At 44.3% G+C, this 26,694-nt stretch overlaps 1 protein-coding gene across 2 annotated transcripts in view; it reads left to right on the top strand.

Moving 5' to 3' along the window:
* The window catches only part of DENND6A (DENN domain containing 6A), a 138,989-nt gene that overhangs the window by 71,349 nt on the left and 40,946 nt on the right, over nucleotides 1-26,694 (top strand). For both annotated transcript variants that reach the window (XM_029600934.1, XM_029600933.1), the window contains 3 exons: nucleotides 2,397-2,452; nucleotides 2,860-2,982; nucleotides 3,205-3,300. In XM_029600934.1, the coding sequence (XP_029456794.1) occupies nucleotides 2,397-2,452; nucleotides 2,860-2,982; nucleotides 3,205-3,300 (275 nt within the window). The remainder of the gene's footprint in view (nucleotides 1-2,396; nucleotides 2,453-2,859; nucleotides 2,983-3,204; nucleotides 3,301-26,694) is intronic.

The following is a 26,694-nucleotide window of genomic DNA, read 5'->3' as shown; positions in this document are numbered from 1 at the left end:
AAAACTGGATGTAATACATTTTTGAGTGACTCTTCAGGAAATATTTTTCTTGTTTTTTGGGACCTGACATAGAATGTATCTTGACGTAACTCGCAAAGTGCTGCATGCCATAGGAAAGACTAGTTATACCTACCTGAAGTCTTGGTCACCAAGACAATTCACCATAATAATAATAAAATGTTGCTAGCATAAGCTGTCTTTTTAGAATGAAGACATTTATTGACTTCTCTCTTATTCAACCTTTTGAAGGGAGAAGGGCTTCTGAGATCTCCATGTCTTGAGTTCATCCCTAATAACTATTTTGTTGGGTGTCCAATCCACATCAAATTTTCTGGACAGGGTGTGCAAGAGGTTTCTGATATGGCATTGTTTTGGGGATCCGCATATAAATGTAGAGAAGTGTGTTCACATTCCAAAAATTAGGATGAATTAGTTCTATGTGGAACTTCTTGTTAAATACTTTCAGTGTTGAGATGTGTTCTTTAAGTGCAGCATCCAACACATGCCCATTTTATACTCCACCCTTTAAAAAATCTGGTACTTATTAAAACCTGAGGTAATTTGGATGCTTCTTTTAAACTCTAAAATAGAGCATACATTTTTCTTTTTATTATGAGCTCAGAGAAGGACAATAACTTCTATGCATGAGCTGCTGCCCACTTTATTCCAAGAAAGGTGACTTTGGTCTCTCTAAGTGATTTAGACTTGAGGCTTCCTCTTTGGATAATGCACATTTATTATTAGTCCCTAAATTCAGCAAGCAACTGCAGGCTTTGGAATATGTTCTGCCTGGAGTAATAAAGCATTTTGTTGGCAAATCCTTATTCTTTACGGTGCAGTAGGCAAAAGTTTTAAGTTTTGAAAGAATGCTCTGACATATCTGTTCATGAGATTGTTGGCATGAGGAAGATGATTATAAAAGCTTAGACTGTCTTGTAGTCTCTTGAGCCATATGCTAGTGATGTGAATGTAACATGAGTGAGTGCAGCCTTTCTAGAGGTTGCTGCCTGGAAACTGACTTCTGATATGATGATATTTGATTTGTTTGCCTGCCATTCAATTTATAAACTATCATAGTAGTTAAAAAGAAAACATAAGCAAATTTCTAGGAACAATAAATTCAATAAAAGATGAAAAAAATATTTAAAAACAAATATAATGCCTAAAAACTAAGTAAATTCAGTAAAAAAAAAAAAAAAGTAGAAAAATAAAATATTAAAAATCAAACAAGATAAATGGAAGTAAAAAACGAAGCCACCAAATAGCTTCTAAGCTAAACAAAATGATCTTCATAAACTTGATAAATCTTTCATGTTTTCAAAGCCTTATGGAATTTCAGGTCATTTTTCTCTTTCCTGATTGTCATTGGGACAAAATTCCATAATGCAGGTGCCAAATAGCTAAAAGCTGTTTCTTGGGTGTGCTTCTCTAATTTTAAGTGAAGAGGGAACAACAAGAAGTTCCTGCTGAATAGAGCACAATGAATGTGTTGGTTGGTAGGGTATTAAAAGATTAACAAGTTATATAGGGAGTCCATTAGATAAGACCTTAAAGCAAAACATAAGAGCTTAAACTTAATTCTACAACTGATTGGAAGCCAGTACCCGGGTATTCCACATCATTTTATCACTTCTTTGGTATATGCTAGGCCTTGCCCCATAGTCAGTCAAGTTTTCAGGATATCCACAATAAATATGCAAGAGAGAGACTCATTGCAAACCCCATGGATAAAAATTTCTCATGCATATTTATTGTGGATATCCTGAAAATCCAACTGGCTGTGAGGTCCCCCTGATGTGTCTGAGAAGCCTACCTGTTCTACAATGTTTGTGTCACTAATACTATTTAGGCCTGGATTTTCCATTCTCGCAGAGAATGGTAAATCCCGGCGGTAACGGGGGGCGTGGGCCTGCGAAAGCCGGCAGCGATCGCACCACTGCGGTGTTATCGCTGCCGGCTTTCACACCCAATAGCGCCACCATGAAAGGTAGTGCTATTGGGCGTGCTACTGGTGGCGATAACGTGGCTTATCTTATTGCCGCCAGCGAAGATACTGCCGTGTCTACCTCCTTGCCGCCCTGACTCCTCCCCTCCCCGACTCCGCCCCCGCTTGCTATCGCACACGAAAAGGGACTTTTCGCGTGCGATATGTATAGAAAATGACCCCCTTAGATAGGAAAAATATAATTTAAAAAACAAAATTTAAGTATTTTAACCTTGTCTGTCGGACCATGTCATGATACCTCGAGTATGATATTAATTTCTGTTTAGGATAATTGTATAGGGAAGTCATTAAATAGGTGCATGTATTTGTCAAAATGATTATTCTATGCCTGTAGGAAACTCCTATGTTTTGGCTAATTTTCTGAGAACCCCCTCCCACACTTGTCTTCCAGACAGATACACACATATCTATATCCTTACCCACTATCCATGAGGTGGACCTGTTCAGGTAAAAATTCAAAGCATATTTCTTTACATTTACAATTATTAGTATTTATTTAGTACATATCTATAGAATATTCCAGAAACAAAGGTGCAGTGGAAATAGTATGGTGAAATAGTTTGACATTACAAATTTTATGAACTTATTTGTAAGTATGAGACTTGTTGTTATTCATGTCCAGAATCTACTATGAGATTTATTTTGGCTTAGAAACTGGTAGGGCAGCACTTTAGTATCCATTTTTAAAAACGGGCATTTACTTAATACAGTAATCAGGCTGATTTTATTTCACAGCTAATTAATAGGTGAATATTCATACAGAATGTACTGCCTTTAACAGTTTTATTATTCTATGTGTGATAAAGAACAGAAACTAAAGTGTTTCTTAATTTCATGAATGTTTATTTTTCCAGATGTTTCTGTCCGGTGTTCCTTCACATCCAGATGCTTTGGGAACTAGTCTTATTAGGTGAATCATTGGTGGTCATGGCCCCATCACCTTCTGAGTCCTCGGAAACAGTTTTAGCACTTGTTAGGTAAGTGGAGTCTTGACATTTCAATAGAAAAGGGCAACCATCTCTAACTGCCTTTCCTGTTTTTCACCTGTTTTTCACCTTTGTTTACCTTGTTCTTCAATCTTTTTTTCTTATCTCTAAGTTTTTTTTTGTTTTTTTGGGGTTTTTTAGTACATTAATATACATGTTCGTTTTCTTTTTTTTTTTTTTTTTTTCTAATGTTCCTTTGTGTTTGGCCCCCAGTTGTATTTCTCCACTGAAGTATTGCAGTGATTTCCGGCCATACTTCACCATCCATGACACAGAGTTCAAAGAATACACCACACGTACCCAGGCTCCGTAAGTGGCATCATCTTGCAGTTTGGAAGAAATTATTAGAATGGGAACTAATATTACCTATTAACTTTTCTCTGCACTGCCTTTTTTCCTTATCATTCCATATATTTTTTTAAACGTTTTATTTCTCAAAGAAATACAAGATATAGACAATGACCCGTGATAGCATTTCTCTTCATGCTTATTTGATTAGTCAGTTTCTTAGCATGTAGACAGATGGACTCTGGACTAGTGGGTTATGCTCCCCTGCCAGCAAATGGAGATGGAGTAAGCTGACGTCACAGTATATATATATATATATATATATATATATATATATATATATATATATATATATATATATATACACACTCCTGCAGTGACCCCAGCCTGCCAGTATTCTCCGTCTCCAGCACATGTTGGACGAGCATCTTCCTATGGGGATTACTGTGAATTTTGGAAGGAGAATTTTAAATTGAGAAACGAAACCCCTGCTCTCCTACGGTGATACCTAAAGGTCCCTCCCTCAGTTGAGAAATTCCTGAGGTGATTTCTGTGGTCCCTCAGAGGTGTGCCTTGGTCCGGTAGCCAGTTCCCGGCGTGAACTTGTGCAGCAGAAAGGCAGCAGGTGCAGGAGGCTGAGCGTGGCGGAGACAGAAATTGCCCTTGCCCCTCCGCAGATGAAGACCATCTCTATACTCAGCCGGTAAGCACTGAACTCTGGTAAATTAAAAAAAAAAAAGGAAGTTTTATTTACAGAGGGGGTTTTAGGTTTTCCTTCGCTCTCCATGCTCGGTGTGCCATACTGATGTCATTCCCACTCCCATTGGGATTAAGGGACCTGGGCAACCTGGCGGGTTGAGCGGTCTCGGTAGTCTAGGCCCTGCACTCAGGCTTTTCTCTGTGCACTGTGTGGTAGGCTGCAGTGGCGTTTTTGCACGCTCCTGTGCATGCATATCTTATTGTCTTCTACAGGACGTCAGTGTGTGCAGTGCACACCGCATTAGGCGTGACTTTTGTGCACATAACCTTTTTGAACACGGTAATTCGCTCTAGCTAGCCGCACTAGTTGATGTGTGCCTTACTGCGCTTACTTCAGAGGAACCTGAAATTTGTGTGCTCAACTTTTTTCAAACGTGAGCCATTTAAACACACAGGTACCACTGCTCATGGCGCCCGTAAATAAGAAGCCTTAGCACCTTTCTCTTTGTGTGCCTGTCATATTAGGGCTTCTCAGCCTGACCTGTCTTCCAACGTGTCAGCGCTGTTTGGATGAGCAGGGAGAATTGTCTTCCTTGGATTTTGCTAAACTGGATCTTCCCACTCTGATGATGGCCTGGTTCCGATGTTGGTGAGCAGTGCACCAGATCTTGGTACTCCCTTGACTGGCTCTTCTGCAGGAGATGGCATTTCAGTTGGACTTGCTCCAGTACCTTCTGGGTTTGATCTGGATCCAGCTGCTTTTTCGTGGGTGGAGTTTTTTCAGGATTTACAAGCCTGTGTATAGGCACAGTCCTCCACTTTGCCCACTCTTGTCAGGTTGGACCCTCAGCCGTCCCTCTTCCAATCCTATGGTTAAGTGCTGTGGCATGCTTCGGTTCACCTCTGGTATCCCAGGTAGGGACCCAGATGGCACAGATGATGAGGCGGATCCTGATTCTTTGGAATATGGGGAAATTCTTCCTGGTTTGAATCCTTATCAAACCATGTTGTGGTTCTTTCATAAAGATGAACTACCGGTCCTGATTTCCCAGACCTTGAAAATGCTGGGAGTACCTGGGGTAGAGTCTGTGTCAGAGCAGAGGAAGAATCCCATTTTGGTTTCCTTATGTAAAGCCTCTTGCTTTTTTCTTGTTATGAAGGCCATTAAAAAATTGATTGATCTTGAATGGGACATCCCGGAGGCAAGTTTCAAAGGGGGTTGGGTATTGGAAGGACTATACACTCTGGGCCTGATTTTAAAAAGCATTTACTCACTTAAAACTGGATTTTACTCGAGTAAATGCACTTTACTCGTGTAAGTGGGTTTTTGAAAATTGCTACAATATATGCCATTGAATCGTCCAAAGGATTTATTCGCATAAGTGCACTTTACGTGAGTAAATGGCTTTTGAAAATTGCTACAATAGTAGTTACATTTATGCATGTAACTCCTTTGAAAATTACCCCCTCTGGATCCAGCTGTGAAGGAACGTTTGCATTTTCCCAAATTGGATGCTCTTATCTGTGCCATCTCTGAATGGATGACTATCCCTGTGGAGGAATGAGCGGCCTTGAAGAATGTGCATGATCGGCGGATTGAGTCTATCTTTAGGCAGGCCTTTGATGCGGTGGCTATGACCTTGCAGATTGCTTCATGTTGTGCTCTTATGGCACATTCTTGCTTCTCTCTCAGGAGGTGGATGATTCGGAGGTACATTCCAGAGCAGTTATGGAACCCTCCTTTTTGGCAGACGCGAGCTGTGATTTGGTCCGTACCTCGGCTAGAGGAGTAGTTTCAGTGGGTAGTGGCCAGTCGTCAGCTGTGATTTGTGGAATTGTTCAGCTGATGCAGCCTCCAAAGCTAATCTTACGAAAATGTTCTTTAAAGGCTCACTCTTGTTTGAGAGTGAGTTGGAAAAGCTGGCCAGTAAGTGGGGCGAATATTCAGTTCCCTGGTTACCAAAGGATAAGAAGCAATTACAGCGCCCCTTATCTGTGAGGTGTCATCTCAGAGCTGAAAGCATTTTCATCCCTACAGGAATCCAACTTTTCAGAGGATTCGGCTTTTTGGATGTACAGGGAGTACCCTGTCAGTCCAAGAGAGGAGCGGGCTTGGGAGGCGGCCAGTCCCAAGCTTCCCAGTGAAGGTTTGCCGACCCACCTTCAGGTGGAGGAGATAGGAGACGCCTATCTCTCTTTTATCAGAAGAGGGTCGAGATTACGTTGGATCAATGAGTCCTGGAAGTAATATGGGAAAGCTATGTGCTGGAATTTTGCAACATTTATCGGGACATGTTCATGGGGTCTACTTGTCACTCCTCGTAAAAGAAGCAGGCAGTGGAGTCTACACTTCTGAGGCTCCTGCAGCTGCAAGCTGTGGTTCCCATGCCTGTGTTTCAGGAAACTACGGGGCGCTATTCCATTAATTTTGTTGTGCCCAAGAAGGAATGTTTCTTTCATCCCATCCTGGACCTCAAGAGTGTTAACTGTCATCTGCAGGGGGAGGGACCCCATGGGGAACCACAGTGATAGGCTAGACTCAGAGAGCAGATACTGGAGATGGAAAGCTTTATTGTACTGCTGTAGATAGATGGTAATAATGCAGGAAGAGATGGCACTGAAGTCCAGCAAGGTGCCGATACATTCAGACAGCCTCAGATGGAGAAGTCTCACCCAGATGTACAAGGTTGGTAGTGTTCCGCAGAGCGGGATAACCCGAACCTGATGGGTGGAAATGGAGAGCTGAATCATAGAGGTACTCACTAAAGAGTAGTGCAGGAATCCTCTTGGTAGTTGGTGAAGGTGGGACCAGCGGTCCCTGATGCAGGATACTTCTGATCTGGATAGGCCCTCGAGGAGCAAGTACCAGGAAGCACATATGATCCTGTAAGAGAAGAAAGACCCCCAAGGAGTGGTTGCCTTAGTTAGTAGTAGAAGACCCCGAAGGGTTAGTTGGGAGCGGGTGCCCAGAGCTTCTTCAGGAACGAAATACCCCGGAGGGTAGCAAGGAGTCTAAGTGTGCAGCTTAGAAGCGGTCAGAGTAGCTAAGCCGAAGTCCTTGCTAACTCATTCGTTGTGAGCAGAGTGGAGGCTTAAATACCTGGAGGTATTGACGTCATGCGGTGGGGACGCCCCCGAGGTTCCCGCCATGACGTGTAGATAAGCGTAGGCAGCGTGCACGCACATGCCCTAGGAGGCCACGGGAAGGAGCATGGCGGACAGGGACGCCCATGCTGAGTTGGACACGCTGAGGGTTTCGGCAATCGGCACCGGAGGCAGCCATCTTGCCCATGGAGGTGGAGAAAGGCAAAAAAGAGGTGAGGCAGAGCGGTCGGAGCTGTCTGCGACCGGACGCAACAGGCACGGGCTCTTTTCTGCTCTGCCAGGAGGTGGCGCAGATTTTGGCCTGGGCCCTGTCGCATTCCATTCTTCTGCGAGCCACTTATCTAGCGGGCACTCAGAATGCACTGGCAGACCGCCTCAGCCAACGTTTCCAGCCCCACGAATGATCTCTGGATCCCTTGGTTGCGAGCAGAATCTTCCACCGATGGGGTCATCTGAACATCGACCTCTTTGCATCCAGTCAGAACCACAAAGTGGAATGTTTCTGCTCCCTGCACAGGGACCTGCAAACACCAGCCAGGGATGCCTTTGCCCGTCCCTGGAACAAAGGCCTGCTTTATGCGTATCCTCCGATTCTCCTAATAAGCAAGACTCTTGTGAAGCTACAACAAGACTGGGTGTGATGGGGTCTATGTCCCAAACCAGAAACGTCAGTTAAAAACCCAGGAACCAAAGATTCAGGAGAAGGGGGGAATGAAAATACGGCAACACCAGGCTAGAGATGTCCCTTGGTTCCTTCCCCCTGAGGTTGTAGATCCAGAGGAGCCACAGGTGTGGGAAATTAAGGGTGGAGCTGGTGAGGCCAATCCATGGTTCCAGGGGGAGGGCCAAAGTGAGGAGGGGCCGTTCCAAGCCAACCAGCTGCGAGTGGAGGAGGAGTCTCTGGAGGATAAAAATAATGCCCTGGGAGAGCAGTCGCAGTCTCCTGCCGGGGACTGAGGAGGAAGGAACGGGCTGCCTGGCTGCTCTGGGAAACTTGGACACTGGATATCCCCGACGGTGTGAAGGACTGCAACCACTATTACAAGGAAGGTGAGCGCGGGGACTTCTGTTGGCTTGGACTTACGATAAAGACACTTTACCTAGAGAACTGCCAAGCGGGTGGTTGTATCCTGGGACGAGAAAAACCATCCCAAGAGGTACGGTGGGTGGTGGCAGTTAGGCCCAGCAGGGCCAGACTTTTGAACATTGGATTTGTTAAAGATGGACTTTTGAAGCTAGACTTCAGAAACTGAGTTGCTAGCTCAGTGGGGAAGGCATCAGCCTCCCATCCAGGTGGAGGAGGTTCAAAACCCGCCTGAGGACTTGTACAGAAAAATAACTTTAAACTATTATTTGAGTTCCTGAGTGACTAGTGCAGCTCATACAGGGTTGGACCCTGAAACGGATATAATTAACAAGGTGTGGACCGGCGCAAAGTGTCACACCGGGGCTTAATGATTCTCATAGCCCCGTATTGGCCTCACCAAATTTGGTTTCCCATACTTTTCGACCTTTCTGTCCAGGACCCCATTCGCCTGGGCACGTCACCCAACCTCATAACACAGAATCACGGCAAGTTGCGCCACCCGAACCTCCAGGCCCTGTCTCTGACAGCCTGGATGTTGAAAGGCTGATATTACAACCACTCAACCTTTCAAGTGACGTATCTCAAGTCCTAGTAGCTTCACGGAAGCCTTCCATGCCAAAATCCTACCGCTCTAAATGGAAGACATTTACCTTGTGGTGCATACAGAGGGGCTTGGATCCCTTTTCTTGCCCCACATCGAGTCTATTAAATTATCTCTGGCACCTCTCTGAATCTGGTCTTCAGACATCTATCTGAGAGCACCTTAGTGCTATCTCTGCTTACCATCAAGGAATAGGGGATGCCCCGATAATGGCTCAACCCCTGGAGAGTCGCTTCATGAGAGGCTTATTACAGCTTAAGCCTCCTCTACGGCCACCCGCCATTTATTTATTTAACAGTTTTTTTATACCAGTATTCGTGGGTACATCATATCGGTTTACATAGAACTATGAGAAATACAAAGAACAGTGGGGGGAGAGGGAGTAAAACGAAAAAGCAAGGAAGGTATAATCAACAAGGTGAAAGGCATAAAATGCAAGTGATTAAATAGTTCCAAATAACAGGAGAAATAACATAATAAGTAATGTAATGTAATATAATAAATAACATAATATAACAAGATAAAATGACTGGAAGGAAAAGCGGGGCATGGGGCCTCAATATGGTACTTGCACGGCTCATGCACACTCCTTTTGAGCCCTTGCACTCCTGCGAACTCAGATACCTTACATGGAAAGTTCTTTTCCTAGTAGCCATCACGTCTGCTCGCAGGGTAAATGAGTTATAGGCCCTTGTGACCTACTTACCCTACACAAGGTTCCTCCATGATCAGGTGGTTCTTCGCACTCACCCTAAATTCATTCCTAAGGTGGTAACTGATTTCCATTTAAATCAGTCCATAGTCTTGCCCACTTTCTTTCCAAGACTTCACACTCACCCAGGTGAGCGAGCTCTGCACACCTTGGACTATAAGTGTGCTCTTACGTTTTACTTAGACCGCACTACAGCCCACAGGAAATCCACCCAACTCTTTGTATCTTTTGTTAAGAAAAAACTTGGGAATGCGGTGGGCAAGCAAACACTGTCAAACTGGTTGGCAGACTGCATTGCATTCTGTTACCAGCAAGCAGGCCTTCCACTACAGGGACGAGTGAAGGCACACTCAGAGCCATGGCAACGTCAGTAGCACACTACCGTTTAGTGCCGATTGCCGACATCTGCAGGGCTTCGACATGGAGCTCTCTCCACACCTTCGCAGCTCACTACTGCCTGTACAAGGCTGGACAACAGGATTCAGTCTTTGGCCAGTCTGTCCTAAGAAATTTGTTCCTAGTGTAAGAACCCAACTCGTCCTACCTCGACCCGCTGTGAATTTCAGGCTGTCTCATCCTTGCCAACAGCACCCCAGTTGTTGTGCCTGTTGCACATGTTGTGTGCTGCTTGGCCTCATACTCAGCCTGTAGCTTGCTATTCACCCATATGTGAGGACTAACATCCTGCTGTCCTGGTAGAACACCTGTTACAGGTAAGCAGCTCTGCTTTATGCTTAAAAAGTACAAATTGATATTGTAGTACCACATTGATAGTTGATCTCACTCACTGGTTTCAATCTACTCATGTCAACAGGCACAGTCTCATGTTCCTTTCATGTCTCAACTCCAGTTTTTTGTAGTGTCCCTTTGTTAACACGCTTCACAAACTCCGCCCCACCACAATACTTAAGAACATAAGAACATGCCATACTGGGTCAGACCACGGGTCCATCAAGCCCAGCATCCTGTTTCCAACTGTGGCCAATCCAGGCCATAAGAACCTTGCAAGTACCCAAAAACTAATTCTATTCCATATTGCTGTTGCTAGTAATAGCAGTGGCTATTTTCTAAGTCAGCTTAATTAATAGCAGGTAATGGACTTCTCCTCCAAGAACTTATCCAATCCTTTTTTAAAAACAGCTACACTAACTGCACTAACCACATCCTCTGGCAACAAAATTGTGTGTTGAGTGAAAAAGAACTTTCTCTGATTAGTTTTAAATGTGCCACATGCTAACTTCTTGGAGTGCCCCCTAGTCTTTCTATTATCTGAAAGAGTAAATAACAGATTCACATCTACCTGTTCTAGACCGCTCATGATTTTAAACACCTCTATCATATCCCCCCTCAGCCATCTCTTCTCCAAGCTGAAAAGTCCTAACCTCTTTAATTTTTCCTCATAGGGGAGCTGTTCCATTCCTTTTATCATTTTGGTTGCCCTTCTCTGTACCTTCTCATCGCAATTATATCTTTTTTGAGATGTGGCAACCAGAATTGTACACAGTATTCAAGGTGCGGTCTCACCATGGAGCGATACAGAGGCATTATGACATTTTCCGTTTTATTCACCATTCCCTTTCTAATAATTCCCAACATTCTGTTTGCTTTTTTGAATGCTGCAGCACACTGAACCGATGATTTCAATGTATTATCCACAATGATGCCTAGATCTGTTTCTTGGGTGGTAGCTCCTAATATGGAACCTAACATTGTATAACTATAGCATGGGTTATTTTTCCCTATATGCATCACCTTGCACTTATCCATATTAAATTTCATGTGCCATTTGGATGCCCAATTTTCCAGTCTCAGAAGGTCTTCCTGCAATTTATCACAATCAGCTTGTGATTTACCTACTCTGAACAATTTTGTATCATCTGCAAATTTGATTACCTCACTCATCGTATTTCTTTCCAGATCATTTATAAATATATTGAAAAGTATGGGTTCCAATACAGATCCCTGAGGCACTCCACTGCCCACTCCCACTGAGAAAATTGTCCATTTAATCCTACTCTCTGTTTCCTGTCTTTTAGCCAGTTTGTAATCCATGAAAGGACATCGCCACCTATCCCATGACTTTCTACTTTTCCTAGAAGCCTCTCATGAGGAACTTTGTCAAACGCCTTCTGAAAATCCAAATACACTATGACTACCGGTTCTCCCTTATCTACATGTTTATTAACTCCTTCAAAAAAGTGAAGCAGATTTTTGAGGCAAGACTTGCCTTGGGTAAAGCCATATTGACTTTGTTCCATTAAACCATGTCTTTCTATATGTTCTGTGATTTTGATATTTAGAACACTTTCCACTATTTTTCCTGGCACTGAAATCAGGCTAACTGGTCTGTAGTTTCCCGGATCGCCCCTGGAGCCCTTTTTAAATATTAGGATTACATCAGCTACCCTCCAGTCTTCAGGTACAATGGATGATTTTAATGATAGGTTACAAATTTTTACTAATAGGTCTGAAATTTTATTTTTTAGCTCCTTCAGAACCCTGGGGTGTATACCATCCGGTCCAGGTGATTTACTACTCTTCAGTTTGCCAATCAGGCCTACCACATCTTCTAGGTTTACCGTGATTTGGTTCAGCCATCTAAATCATCACCCATGAAAACCACCTCCGGTACGGGTACCTTCCCAATATCCTCTTCAGTAAACACCGAAGCAAAGAAAGCATTTAATCTTTCCGCGATGGCCTTATCTTCTCTAAGTGCCCCTTTAACCCTTCGTTCATCTAACAGTCCAACTGACTCCCTCACAGGCTTTCTGCTTCGGATATATTTTAAAATGTTTTTACTGTGAGTTTTTGCCTCTACGGCCAACTTCTTTTCAAATTCTTTCTTAGCCTGTCTTATCAATGTCTTACATTTAACTTGCCAATGTTTATGCATTATCCTATTTTCTTCTGTTGGATCCTTCTTCCAATTTTTGAATGAAGATCTTTTGGCTAAAATAGCTTCTTTCACCTCCCCTTTTAACCATGCCAGTAATCATTTTGCCTTCTTTCCACCTTTCTTAATGTGTGGAATACATCTGGACTGTGCTTCTAGGATAGTATTTTTCAACAATGACCTTGCCTCTTGCACACTTTTTACCTTTGTAGTTACTCCTTTCAGTTTTTTTCTGTTTCTCATTTTATCAAAATTTCCCTTTTGAAAGTTTAGCTTGAGAGCCGTAGATTTGCTTACTGTCCCCTTTCGAGTCATTAATTCAAATTTGATCATATTATGATCACTATTGCCAAGCAGCTTCACCATCATTACCTCTCTCACCAAATCCTGTGCTCCACTGAGAATTAGATCTAAAATTGCTCCCTCTCTGTTCCTGAACCAATTGTTCCATAAAACTGTCATTTATTCCATCCAAGAACTTTATCTCTCTAGCATGTACCGATGATACATTTACCCAGTCAGTATTGGGATAATTGAAATCTCCCAATATTACTGCACTACCAATTTGGTTAGCTTCCCTAATTTCTCTTAGCATTTCACTGTCCGTCTCACCATCTTGACCAGAGGGACGGTAGTATACTCCTATCACTATAGTCTTCCCCAACACACAAGGGTTTTCTACCCACAAAGATTCAATTGTGCATTTAGTCTCATGCAGGATGTTTATCCTGTTGGACTCTATGCCATCCCATACGTAAAGTGCTACACCGCCTCCCGGGTGCTCCTCTCTGTCATTGCGATATAATTTGTATCCTGGTATAGCACTGTCCGATTGGTTATCCTCCTTCCACCAGGTCTCTGTGATGCCAATTAAGTCTGTCGTCATTCACTGCTATACATTCTAATTCTCCCATCTTACTTCTTAGACTTCTGGCATTAGCATACAAACATTTCAAAGTTTGTTTTTTGTTTGTATTTTCATTCTGCTTTTTAACTGATAGGGATAAGTTAGAATTTTTTAGCTCAGGTGAGTTTTTAGTTACAGGCACTTGGACTACTTTTCTTATTATTGGAACCTCACTGTTGGGATGCCCTAATTCTAATGCATCATTAGTATCCTTTGAAGATACCTCTCTCCGAACCATGCACTGCTGAGCGACTGTCGGTTTTCCCCTTTGTTCTAGTTTAAAAGCTGCTCTATCTCCTGACCATAAAAAACAACCCTTATCTCCCATCCAACCCTACCCTATCTCTACTCCTCCTACTCCCCTTTCCTTCCCCCTCCACTCCCTATGGAGACGCATTCCAAAACCAAACTCCCTCCCCTTTCCCCACAAACTCAAGAACCAAGAGAATCTGCTGCATCGGGGTAATATTCTCTTACATACTTCTGTTGAATTCCTAGACAACAGCCATTTCCAACTAACCCCTTCACACCTTTGCCTTAGGCAGGAACACATGCCCACCATGTCCAGGCAGTAAAAAATAATAAATAAAAATAAAAACATTGGATGTAAGATTACAACAGTAAAAAATAAAATTAATGCAATGCAGCGCAAAATTTGCACTTGTAAGCAGAGTCAGAACTTATAAACAAAAAATGTGAATTCAGCAATAATTGACGTACAAAAAATCAGTAGTTCAGAAGCCTGCCATAGCCAGGCAGTATCACTTGAAAAAACCATCGACCTATGCGATGAAATAGTATATTTCAACAAAATAAAGAGACTATAGAACGGATATTTTGTCCTTTGTAAAATGGGCCATCGGCTTATTAACTGGAAGTTTGTAAGTATCGTTTTCAATATCTGGCATCCTTGTGCACGGGGTCCACATTGCGATCCCAGCGGTTTCCGTGTGTCACAAACAATCAAAGTAAACAGCATCACAATTGAGTATAGAATCACAACCAATAAGAAAAATTATAAAATAAAAAGTCAAATATATGAAAAACAAGACACACAAGGAAAAAAGGGATTATAGCGATTTACTACAAACGGGGGGCCGCTCTAATCCCCACATATCTTTTGTAGGTCTGCAAATGCTTAACTGCTCAGATGCGACCTTCCTGCTCCACCGCATGTTGTAGAGGGAGGGAGCCCGGATTAGTCTCCTTTGCATAGCGAAAAGCCACCTCCAGGTCATGAAAATGAATTGGCTTCCCCACATTTAAGATCTTTAAAAGGGCTGGATATAACATGGCATATTGGAATCCTTTTGCATCCAGTTGACGTTTTGCATCTGCGAAGCCTTGGCATTTCTTTTGCAGGGTTGGGGGGAAAAGTCCAGAAAAATATATATCAGTCGCGCTCCTAATTTCATTTGCCTTTAAGGTGAGTAGTTTCCATCACCTGGCGTTTATCACCAAATTTATACAGCTGAAGCACAATTGTACGCGGTCTACTTTTTGGGCCAGGAGCAGGAGCCAGCAACCTATGTACATGATCCAGTTTCTGGCGCCCTCCTTTCACGTCCATCTGTAATAGCTCAGGCGGCCATTTTTCTAGGAAGGCCACCACATTGTCCCCTCTGCCTTTTCAGGCAGCCCCACTACCCGAAGATTATTTCTTCTATTGTGATTTTTCTAACTCTTCCAGCCGGGAATCAATTAATTTATACTAATGATCTATCCGTACACCATTTGTGAATCCTTCAAGTTGCTCACAGGAGTTACGAAATCACACACAAACACCCTCCTCAACCCCACACGCACATGACACACCCTCTGAATGCACGGAAAACTGCAGAATAATTCGGGCTGCTTTAGCGGGGGGAGGGATCAACACCGCTCCGGTATACATCGCATATACTATAGCCATCGGCTGCCAGCAATCAAAATGGCACCGAGGGCTCTTTCCCTTACTAGGAAACTCGGAAACGCCAATAGCGGCAGTAGCATATTCTTCGTTCTACGTAATGCTCTCAAGCATTTTAAGTTGTTCCATGTTCAATGTTCTTTGTTCCATGTAATGCTCTTAGGCAAATTCTAATGTTTTACTGTAAACCGGTTTGATTTGCATCCAATGTAAGAAGATCGGTATATAAAAAACCAAAAATAAATAAATAAATAAATCTATATGCTTTTCTTGTTCATGGATGGATGAAACCAGCTGTGCTGCTTTGTCTACAAAATTCCTAATTTATCAATATTTTTCATCAATTTCTCAGTAAATTGGCTCAAAACCTGTTTCAAAGTTTCTTTTGTGGGTGGTGGCAGTGGCCTCCATTTCGAACCAGTCCTCACCATCTGACAACACTTCATCAGCAGGGCCTACATCGGGAGCTTCAGGAATTAATTCTTGCTCATTCACTTTCAGTTTTGCTGTGCAATCTGCCCACATTTCTGGAAGGGAGCTTTTCTGGGGATATTTAGGCCATTGAGGCATACTGCAGGAACAACAGCCAAAAAAAAGAGTAATATTTTAACGAGAGTGGGAGCCTCAGCAATACACTGCTGCTCTTTCTAATGCATCACGTGATCCCCCCATCATTCCATTTTATTGATCATATTGTATTTTCTTCTGTGACTGTTTCCCTTGTCATCTCCAGGTAACCAGTAAATTGGTGGTATTTTTAAAACTGTAAAAATTCCAAAAACAATTCCTAGGAAAAGTAAATGAATATCAATCAGTGTAGAGTTATGATCCTTACATTTGTATAAACATAATGGCAGTAACTTTTAAACAGGTGCACATGTTCATCGGCCCCCATCCAGGGACACTGTCATTTTATAACATACACGCATGTTATAAAAAGACTGTACGCACAATTTTCAATGACCATGCACCTATGTGCACAAATGCCACCTACCGAGTTTGCCTAGGTAAGGGATATGACTTTCAAACCACCCTAGTTTAATAGCTTCTCATTTCCCTTGTCAGCCCCTACCTTTAAAACTGATCTATTTTTCTCTATTTATATTTCCTCCACAGCAGAAGTAAACAGGGGACCCCAGCATGCACCTATGCACTTGAAGTTGAAATCCAGGAACAACCATGCCCTACCCCCTTCTCAGTACTTTTCACTTGTGCACGTAGAGGGAGATACTTGTGTACGCGGGCACTTTTTTAAATCTGCTTGATGTGTGCCGGCCCAACATATTTGCATATTTCCCATTTTGGTGCGTGCACCAGGCTTTTAAAATTCACCTTAATATGTATTTGAAGATATTTTTTTATTTAAACTTTAGTAAAACATGTTTTTAAAGGTTTTTGGTTTGTTTTTTTAAGGAACTAAAAAAGTGAACATTTATTTAGCAATATGCTATAGTAACATAGATGACAAAAAAAGATAAATTTGCCCATGCAGTCTGGTCAGTTATTCTGGTCCACACTGCTAAGGATATATCCCAGCTGCCAGTTCCCTGTACATACCAGGATCATTCCAGACGATGGGTTATGTTCCCTGTCCAGCAGATGGAGTCAGAAACAGATTTCTGGGGGAGGTGCTACACTACGTCACCACCCTCGTCATCATCCCCAGTATCTTTCTGACTCCAGCAGATGCGGTTTGTGGAACTTGGGTTCCTCACAACTTTATCTTCATTATTAATTTTTCTCTCATTTTGCTTTAAGGGATCAAGTAAAAACTTTCTCTTATATTATAGCTAATTTCTTTATTTGGGAAAAGTCTAAAAAAAAAAAAAAAAAAAAAAAAAAATTTTCTATTGAGGGAAATTGAGCGCAGTAACGGTTTGTTACCTCACCGGGGCTTCCTGACAAGCCTCTTTTCTCTCTCTTTACTACTCTCTCTCCGTTTCTGTTTGGCTGGGGTAAGTGTTGCTTTTTTGAATTTAATTTTCAGGTTACCTCAGCGCTTTTTTCGCCGACGTTTTTCGACGGAGGGTGCACGCTGGTGGTCCAGCCTCTCCCCCACTTTCCCCCTCCTCCCCCCACAACGCTATCTAGTCGACCCGCGGTCCCGCGAAGTTCATTCCCCGGGACCGCCGGCTGCCGGGAAGGTGATACCCCGGCGGTTTCTTGGGTCGGCAGGGGGGAGTTTTTTCTCTTTATTTCCCGCAGTCATCTCAGCGCGAGGCTATACTTGCCGCGCTTATTCGCCCCTCCCCCCTCATTGTTTTTTTTTTTCAATGCCGCGCCCGGCGGCCTGTGTAATATGCGGCCGACAGGGAGCTAAAATCGTCAGGGAGGGGCGTTGCTCGGGCTGCCTCCCCGATGGGGAAACATGTCCGGCTGAGGGGGACGCCGAGGGAATGGTGGACCGCGATTTGAGAAAAAGACAGGCCCCGTTCCCGCTCAGCACAGAAACGGCAGCCATTTTAATGTCAGACTCGGAAGCGGGGTTATCAGAGGAGGACTCCCCGATTATTTCAGCACTCCCTTCGAGAACTCAGCGGACCTCAGCAGACCCCAGTCACCGAGAGGGTGAGGCCTCAGGGGCCCCCTCCGGAGGATTTTCTGCTTTTTCACCGGAGTTCGTTGTTCTGATGCACAAAGCTTTTTTGCATTTCAAGGATGCTTCTTCAGACTTCTCTGTCCCCCCTCCCCCAAAGTTGGCCCGCCTTTCATCATTGCAGGGGGATTCCCCCTCCCAAGGGATTTCCTCTCCTTCTGGCGCTCCACCTCAGCCTTCCAAGGATCCCTCAGCTGTACCTCCACCCCCGGTTTCGTGCTCAGGGGGGGACCCTCCGGGAGATCCTTCGGGAGATGATCCCACTTTGCTTTCTCATCTGGAGGGAGATGATCCAAGGATTCTACGTATTTTCCAGTCAGAGGAATTGGAGGACCTGATCCCTCATATTTTGACGGAAATGGACATCGACCCCCCTCCTGAGCCTGTTGGACCACAACCAAACGTAAGGAAAGGTGACCCTCTCCTTGCGGGTTTAAGGCCTTTGGCCAAGTCTTTTCCCACTCACCCCTTCTTTCTCCAACTCATTTCCCGTGAGTGGGATACTCCTGAGGCAACCCTCAGAGTTAGTAGAGCTATGGAGAAGCTCTACCCACTCCCACAGGATTTTCTGGACATCCTCAAAGTTCCCGCCGTGGACTCGGCTGTATCAGCAGTGACCAAACACACTACCATACCGGTCACGGGAGGTACGGCTCTGAAAGACACTCAGGATAGAAAATTGGAAGTCTTTCTCAAAAGGATTTTTGAAGTTTCCGCACTAGGCATGCGAGCGTCCATTTGCAGTGCTCTTGCTCAGAGAGCAGGTTTACGCTGGGTACAGCAGTTGCTTACCTCGCAGGAGTTACCAGATGCTGAGGCCCTACAGGCGGATCGGCTGGAAGCCGTGATGGCATATGGGGCGGATGCCTTTTATGACCTACTCAGAGTCCTCGCCCGTTCCATGGTAGCGGCAGTCTCAGCTCGACGCCTTCTCTGGCTGCGAAACTGGTCCGCGGACGCATCCTCTAAAACGCGCCTGGGATCCCTTCCCTTCAAGGGTAAATTCCTTTTTGGGGAAGATTTGGATCAGATCATTAAATCTTTGAATGAGAATTCAGTGCATAAGCTTCCGGAAGATCGTCCACGATCCTCAAGGTTTTCCTACTCTTCTTCCAGATCTCGATACAGGAATCAGCGGAGGACACGAAACACTCGTCAACAAGCTCCTCGGAACCCATCCTCACGTTCAGGTTCCTGGAACAGGCCCTTTCGAGGGCGCCGTCCCGGCAGGGAGGGTCAGGGACGGGGTTCCTCTAATTCCTCCTCCTTCAAGACAAACCAATGATGCCAGTCGGACCCACGACCCGGTTCCCCGGCTGGGGGGCCGGATCTCTCTCTTTTACAGCGAGTGGGTCCAAATTACATCGGACCAGTGGGTCCTGGATATTCTAAAGCACGGCTACGCATTGGATTTTGTCCATCCTCCCAGAGACAGGTTCCTTTTCTCTCCTTGCGGATCCAGTTACAAGCAAGAAGCTGTCGCTTCCACTCTCGACCGACTTTCCGCACTTGGAGCGATTTCACCAGTCCCTCCCTACGATTGGGGTCGAGGTCATTACTCCATCTATTTTGTTGTCCCAAAGAAGGAGGGTACTTTTCGTCCCATCCTGGACCTCAAGATGGTGAACAGGTCTCTACGAATCCCCCGTTTTCGCATGGAGACTCTTCGGTCGGTTCTAGCAGCGGTACATCGAGGAGAATTTCTAGCTTCCTTGGATCTCACCGAGGCCTACTTGCATATTCCTATTCTCAAGGATCATCAGCGCTACCTAAGATTCAAGATCTTAGGTCAACATTTTCAGTTCCGGGCCTTACCTTTCGGTCTAGCGACGGCTCCACGAGTCTTCACGAAAATCATGGTAGTGGTGGCAGCTGCATTGCGCCGGCAGGGCGTTCTGGTACACCCTTACCTGGACGATTGGCTCATACGAGCGAAGTCATGGGACCAGGGTTGCCGGATGGTCAGAATAGTGCTCCGCATGCTCCAGTCTCTCGGGTGGATTGTCAACTATGCCAAGAGTCACCTAGTTCCTTCCCAGTCCCTGGAATTCCTGGGAGCACATTTCGACACGAAACAGGGCATGGTATTCCTCAAGAAAGAAAGGGCTCAGTCCCTTCGCGATCAGGTTCTCCGATTCTTGGATCTTCAAGAACCCACATCATGGGATTACCTTCAGCTCCTGGGCACGATGGCCTCCACTATCGATCTTGTTCCTTGGGCCTTTGCCCACCTCCGCCCTCTTCAAAGGTCTCTGCTCTCCAGATGGAAACCGTCCTCACAAGACTACCAGATGGTACTCCCAATTCCGATGGATACCGTCCACAGTCTCCACTGGTGGCTAGAATACCGAAACCTAGCTCAAGGAGTATCTCTGGACATACCAGAATGGATAGTGGTCACCACGGATGCCAGTCTATCAGGATGGGGGGCGGTCTGTCAGGAGAGCTCTCTACAAGGTCAATGGACGGCGGAACAAGCCCGGTGGCCCATCAATCGTCTGGAGACCAGAGCGGTACGTCTGGCGTTAAAAGGGTTCCTTCCTCGGTTGCTTCACAGAGCTGTCAGGGTCCTTTCCGACAATGCGACCACGGTGTCTTACATCAACAGACAGGGGGGCACACGAAGTCTTCAAGTATCCTTGGAAGCGGACAAATTAATGCTCTGGGCGGAAAGGCATCTGTTGCGTTTGGCAGCCTCCCACATAGCGGGAGTAGACAATATACAGGCAGACTTCTTAAGTCGTCAACGCCTGGATCCCGGAGAATGGGAACTCTCGGGGGAGGCAATGGATTTGATAATCTCCCGATGGGGTCCTCCCCACCTGGATCTCATGGCCACAGCAAGCAATGCAAAGACTCCGCGTTTCTTCAGCCGCAGAAGAGAACACGGCGCAGAAGGAATCGATGCTCTAGCCCTGCCTTGGCCGCGGAACATCCTACTTTATGTCTTTCCACCGTGGCCTCTCGTGGGAAAAGTGATTCGAAGAATCGAGAATCACCACGGTCCAGTGGTCCTAGTGGCGCCGGAATGGCCTCGTCGACCGTGGTTTGCGGATCTTCTTCTCCTAACCATGGAAGGCCCTCTACGTCTCAGCCACATTCCACGCCTACTTCGGCAGGGACCCATATTTTTACAGCAGGCCGATCGCTTCTGTCTAGCGGCCTGGCTTTTGAGAGGCGCAAACTGAGGTACAGAGGCTACCAGGAGGAGGTCATTTCGACTCTATTACTAGCTCGTAAGAGATCTACTTCAGTCACTTATATAAGAGTTTGGAAGGTCTTCGAAAATTGGTGCGGATCTCACGACATCCACCCCACCAATGCTTCCGTATCTCAAATTCTCTCCTTCCTTCAGGAAGGACTAGATCTCGGCCTCTCTTACAACTCACTTCGAGTACAGGTCGCGGCTTTGGGCGCCCTCTTATATAGTGGCGAAGGATCGCGTCTCTCCTCTCATCCGGATGTGGGTCGCTTCCTTAGAGGGGTGCGTCACTTGAAGCCTCCGTTACGTCCTCCTTGTCCGTCCTGGAATCTGAACTTAGTTTTACGAGCACTTAGCGGTTCACCTTTTGAACCCTTAAAATTTTCCTCTCTTAAAGATCTGACCTTTAAAACTATCTTCTTGGTGGCAATCTGTTCAGCGCGACGCATTTCAGAACTACAGGCACTATCCTGTCGAGAACCGTATCTCCGTTTTTCAGATGACGGCGTGTCTCTCCGCACGGTCCCATCTTTTCTTCCTAAAGTGGTTTCGGCCTTCCACCTCAATCAGTCAGTTGAGTTGCCTTCCTTCAAATCAAACGAACCCAGGGATTTACGTCTTTTGGATGTAAAGCGATGTCTGTTGCGTTATTTGGAAGTTACCAATGAATTTCGTCTTTCCGACCATCTCTTCGTTCTCTGGTCGGGCCCCAGGAAGGGTCACATGGCATCCAAAACGTCTATTGCTCGCTGGCTGAAGGGGACAATTGCTTCGGCTTATATTGGGGCCGGTAAGCAACCTCCTTTGGGGGTTAAAGCCCATTCCGTTCGCGCACAGGCAGCATCATGGGCAGAGTCTAGCTCTGTTTCAGTCCAGGAGATTTGCAGAGCGGCGACGTGGAAGTCTCTCCATACTTTCGCAAGGCACTATCGTCTGGATGTTTCCACATCATCAGACGGTTCTTTTGGGGATCGAGTCATCCGAGCAGGGCTATCCACGGCCCGCCCATAAGAGGGAAGCTTGGGTACATCCCATCGTCTGGAATGATCCTGGTATGTACAGGGAAAAGAAAATTATTCCTTACCTGCTAATTTTCGTTCCTGTAATACCATGGATCATTCCAGACACCCTCCCATTACTATTGAAAGTTTTAATTAAGGTGGGCTATCTCTGCTCGACTATGCTCTCCTTATTTTTCTACTCACTCTAGCACTCAAAGTTGTTTTGTTCAAATATTTATGTGTTAATAAGTTCTCTGTTGAGGTTATCATTCTGTTCTTTAACAGTTTTCAAACTTTAAATTTTAGTTAATACATTTACTTGATCCCTCTCTTCCTCTTGGGCTTGGCTTTGCTAGGCTAGATACTGGGGATGATGACGAGGGTGGTGACGTAGTGTAGCACCTCCCCCAGAAATCTGTTTCTGACTCCATCTGCTGGACAGGGAACATAACCCATCGTCTGGAATGATCCATGGTATTACAGGAACGAAAATTAGCAGGTAAGGAATAATTTTCTTATGTAGAAGCTTGAGCACTGGTGGAGTGTCGCTCCTTATCCAAGTCAGTTTTTGTTGGCTTCCTCTTTGGTTCTCTGCCATCCTGAGCCAGATGAACATAAAAGGTCCCATGCTGTAGCCAACATCCAGATCTCCTCCTTCACCCATGTCTTATCAAACTAGTTGAACAAAACTAGTGAAGCTACAGGTAAAACCAACATCTTAATTGCAGCCATATGACCTAGCCATGTTTACCTAATGATGAAGAAGATGTGTACTAAAAGATAAGTAATGGTTTTATTTGCATCAAAGAAAAGGTATAAAAATGACCAGTGATTATACTTACTGATGCTATGACAAGATAGTCACATTTTATGTGCAGTCAGCATTCTCATCTTATGAAGATTTTGAGTGGAATTGCTTTGTTTCATATTTTTTGCTCTTGAATATAGTCATTAATTCTCCCATCTAATTAGGTTCATCTGAATGGAAGTCAAGAATGATTTATAGTTTTGTTTTCAGATCTGATCCAAATTTATAAATGAATTGCTAAATATCTTAATTTACTTGTAACTGTACCAAAATGCATGTCCCAGAGAGCAGCATTCCTGCTAAACCGAGCTGACAAGATTGAGATCTTATCAGCATTAACCTGGAAGCATTTCTGAATTTCTGCAAGTAGGTGGGGACCAGCAATCTGAGGCTCATGCAAAAAAAAAAAAATCAATGCCACATCTGCATAAAGCAAGATTTTATGCTGAGATGATCCCACCTGAATTGTTAAATATTTTTGAAATATAACTTTGCATGAAATCACAAGTGCAAACAATAGAGCTTAAAGTGGGGTGCCCCTACATAATGAGAATTAATTTAACTTTATTCCATTAACATAGTTCTTTCATCTAGCTAATGATATAATCACCAAAATTTAAATGGTCTAACAAGGTGAATGGTTATCCTCAATGGGTACCTTTTTAAAGATTATCCATTATAACGCAATGCACATTTTTTTCTTAGATTAAATACAAATATATTTACATAATTCATATCTTGCCTTTCCAAAAAGAGATCGTATTTTACAGAAAAAAGAATATAAGAAGATCATAATCCATCCCCTATCTGTGAGTAAAGTTTTTGCCAAATGTTTGGTTAAGTTGGCTAACATGGATATACACGGAATAAAAAGAACTGGATTTTTACAAACATCAGAAGTTAATTCTAGTATGTTAACTTATTTTAGTTAGTTAATCTTAATTTTTTCCCCTTACCTATCTCGTGATATGATTGCTTGGTATGTCCAATGTTTGCTACGCAGTAAAAATAAAACTGACTCAAGAAGACCTCTCTTTTATGCTAGGACAGAACAATCTTTCAGAGTCAGCTTTTAGAGCAAGATCTCACCATCTCTCCTCTCCCCAAGGGAAAAGCTAGGGCAGATAGACATGCTTTGTGCTCTTTATTTATAATTAAAAGCTCATTCATTAGTTTCTTTTCATATGAATTCCATATTTCCAATTCAGGGCTCTGCCTTATGCTTAGCCAGTATTTACAGTTACAAGTTCCTTCTTCACAGTTTATCTTTACTCGAGTTTGTGCTTCACAATTTAAGACTCTGTTTGTGACTTTTTAAAATTATATTTTTTTATTCTGTAACAGCATGAAAAATAAGCAGAACATTTTTCGCTTGCAGCTGAACAATATGACAAAAACTTTATAGAAATAAAGATCAAAATTATGAACAATAAATTATAAATGTACAAGCCGTTAAGCCAGTTAAAACGGGCTACATTACATTTTTTTTTCAGTCCATTTTCTAACACAGCACCCTTCTACACTTTTTCTCCCTCTCTCCCCCTTCCCCTCGTTCACTCCTCCCCTTTCCTCCACTCAGTCTTACTCACCCTCTGTCTCCCACTGCCTCCTTCCCCTCACTCTCACCTCCCTCCCCTTCCCTCAGTCACTCCCCACCCTCTCTCAATCCCATCCCCTCCCCCTCAGCCCTCCTCCACTCCCTTTTTCTCTGCTCCACAACTTCTTACCCTTCCACTTACTCACCTCTCCCTCATTCTCCCTCTCCCCCTTCCACTTACTCACATCCCTGTCTCTCACCTCTCCCTCATTCTCCCTCTCCCCTCACTCTTCCCCACCCCCTACCTCCCTCCCACACACTCACCCACTCCTCCCTCCCTCTCACTCAGTCCCTCCCTCCCCCTCCCTCAGTCCCTCCCCTCAGTCCCTCCCCTCACTCAATCCCTCCCTCCCTCCCTCTCACTCAGTCACTCCCTCCCACTCCCTCCCTCCCTCCCTCCCACTCAGTCCCTCCCTCTCACTCAGTCACTCCCTCTCACTCAGTCCATCCCTCCCTCTCTCTCTCTCCTCCCTCCCTCGCTACTGGCCGACGCTGCCGCCACCGCTGCCACCCGACGCTGCCACCCGCCGCCGCTGCCCCTCGACGCCGCCATGTTTTTTTTTTTCTGACGCTGGCTGAGACCGACGTGGTCGCCCGCACATGCACGGTAGAGCTGGTCTCTACTGCGCATTTGCGGCACGTCGGCGAACCTTCAATTATTAGGTTGATAATTATGCACTTGTTGCAATTTTTCTACCAACATACCCTCTGTCTTCCCATGTACCTAATCCCATTTATTAATTCTCATCCATACTATCAATGAATGATCCATGCATATATCAACATTCATTCTTACCATTTCTCCTCCCTTGGGCCAATGGAGTCAGTTTCTAATTACCCCTATTATGGATATAATATACCAACCTCACCAATTCACTGAATATGCCAACCTCGTAAGTATTTTCTATTGCTCATTTTGAACAGACAGTTAAGGCTACACTATAGGTTAACCTGGCTTCCAGCACAGTAAACTAGCTTCATCATCTTTAACCTGCCAAGCACAAAGCATCTCTGTAGCTGGTGCCTCTCTGATTTCCACTTCCGATGTCAGAGCTCTCCCTTCCAAAGGTTTTCAAACCATTTCTACTCTCCTTTTGGCTTTTTACAGTCCTGCTGAATCTTCCCTAATTGAGTTAACGGCTCACTCTGAGAATTACACATCTGTCAATCCAGAGCACTAAGAGATTCCATCTTTTAACCATGACCTCACTTCTGGTCTGGTCTTTAGCCAGCCCTGTAAAGCTTTCCCGGACACAAACTGCCTAAACTTAAGGAGAGGCATGCCTGCTTATCACATTAGTGAAGCTGTTTGCTGAACATTTCATCATCTATGTCCTATGACCTTGCTGAATATTACCAAGTCACCACCGACCTGCTTGGTTTCTGGAGAATTGTAGCCTGTTAGTTCCAGTCTGGCTATCCTATGCCTTGCAGTATTGCTAGGTCAAGCTTCGTTTATCTGCCCCATGTTTTCTTCTAATCTCCTCTCCTCTTGCCTCTGCTCTCAAGGAGTGAAGGGCGACCTCCAGTTCCAACCACTGCACACAGTCTGCCCCAAACATGCTGGAATTCTTATCCTGTCACAGTATTGATTTCCACTACCTCTGGTCATTTTTTTCAAGGATCTATAGCCCTCTCAGTAAAAAAAAAAAAAAAAAAAGTATTTGCAGCTAAGCCATTGCTCTTTTCTAATGTGTTATAAGCTGGGATATATGCATATCTCTTGTTTTACTGAAGAGCTTCATTTAAGAGAGAGATGTTTCCCTCTCTTTTTTTTTTCCACATGGTGTGTGTGAGACATAGCGTTTGCTTTTTTTTGAATGCAGTATCTGCCTTTATCCCAGCCTACTGCATTCTACTTTTTGTTTTTTTACACTACTGAACTGGATATTTGTTTTCTTTGGGCTCTGGGGAAAACTGATATTTCACTTTTCAGAAATACTGGAGGAACATTCCACTCTCTAGAAGATGGGAATGAAATAATTTATTTTTCTTTATACTTATTTTTCTATAATTTGGTCACTGCTGAGCTTGCAATGGGGATATTGCTCCTTAGGCATTGTGAGATCCTTTGCTGTGGAATAGCAGGTTAGATGAATAGTTTTAGATCAGGGTTGTTAAGCATACAGTTTGCAGACCATAATCTGGCCCATCTGTGGTCACATCATCAAAATAGAACTGAGGCCATAAACTGATTTTTCACTTGATGCCATCTGAACGGCTGATAGCATCTGGCACTGCAAGCTCTCGGACTGTGAGTCACATGGTACCTGAACTCCTGTGTTGTTCTCATGA

This window comes from Rhinatrema bivittatum, chromosome 4 (genome assembly GCF_901001135.1).
Source record: "Rhinatrema bivittatum chromosome 4, aRhiBiv1.1, whole genome shotgun sequence".
NCBI classification, from domain to species: domain Eukaryota; kingdom Metazoa; phylum Chordata; class Amphibia; order Gymnophiona; family Rhinatrematidae; genus Rhinatrema; species Rhinatrema bivittatum.
The sequence above is the reverse complement of the archived record's forward strand: the minus strand, read 5'-3'. Positions and strand labels throughout refer to the sequence as shown.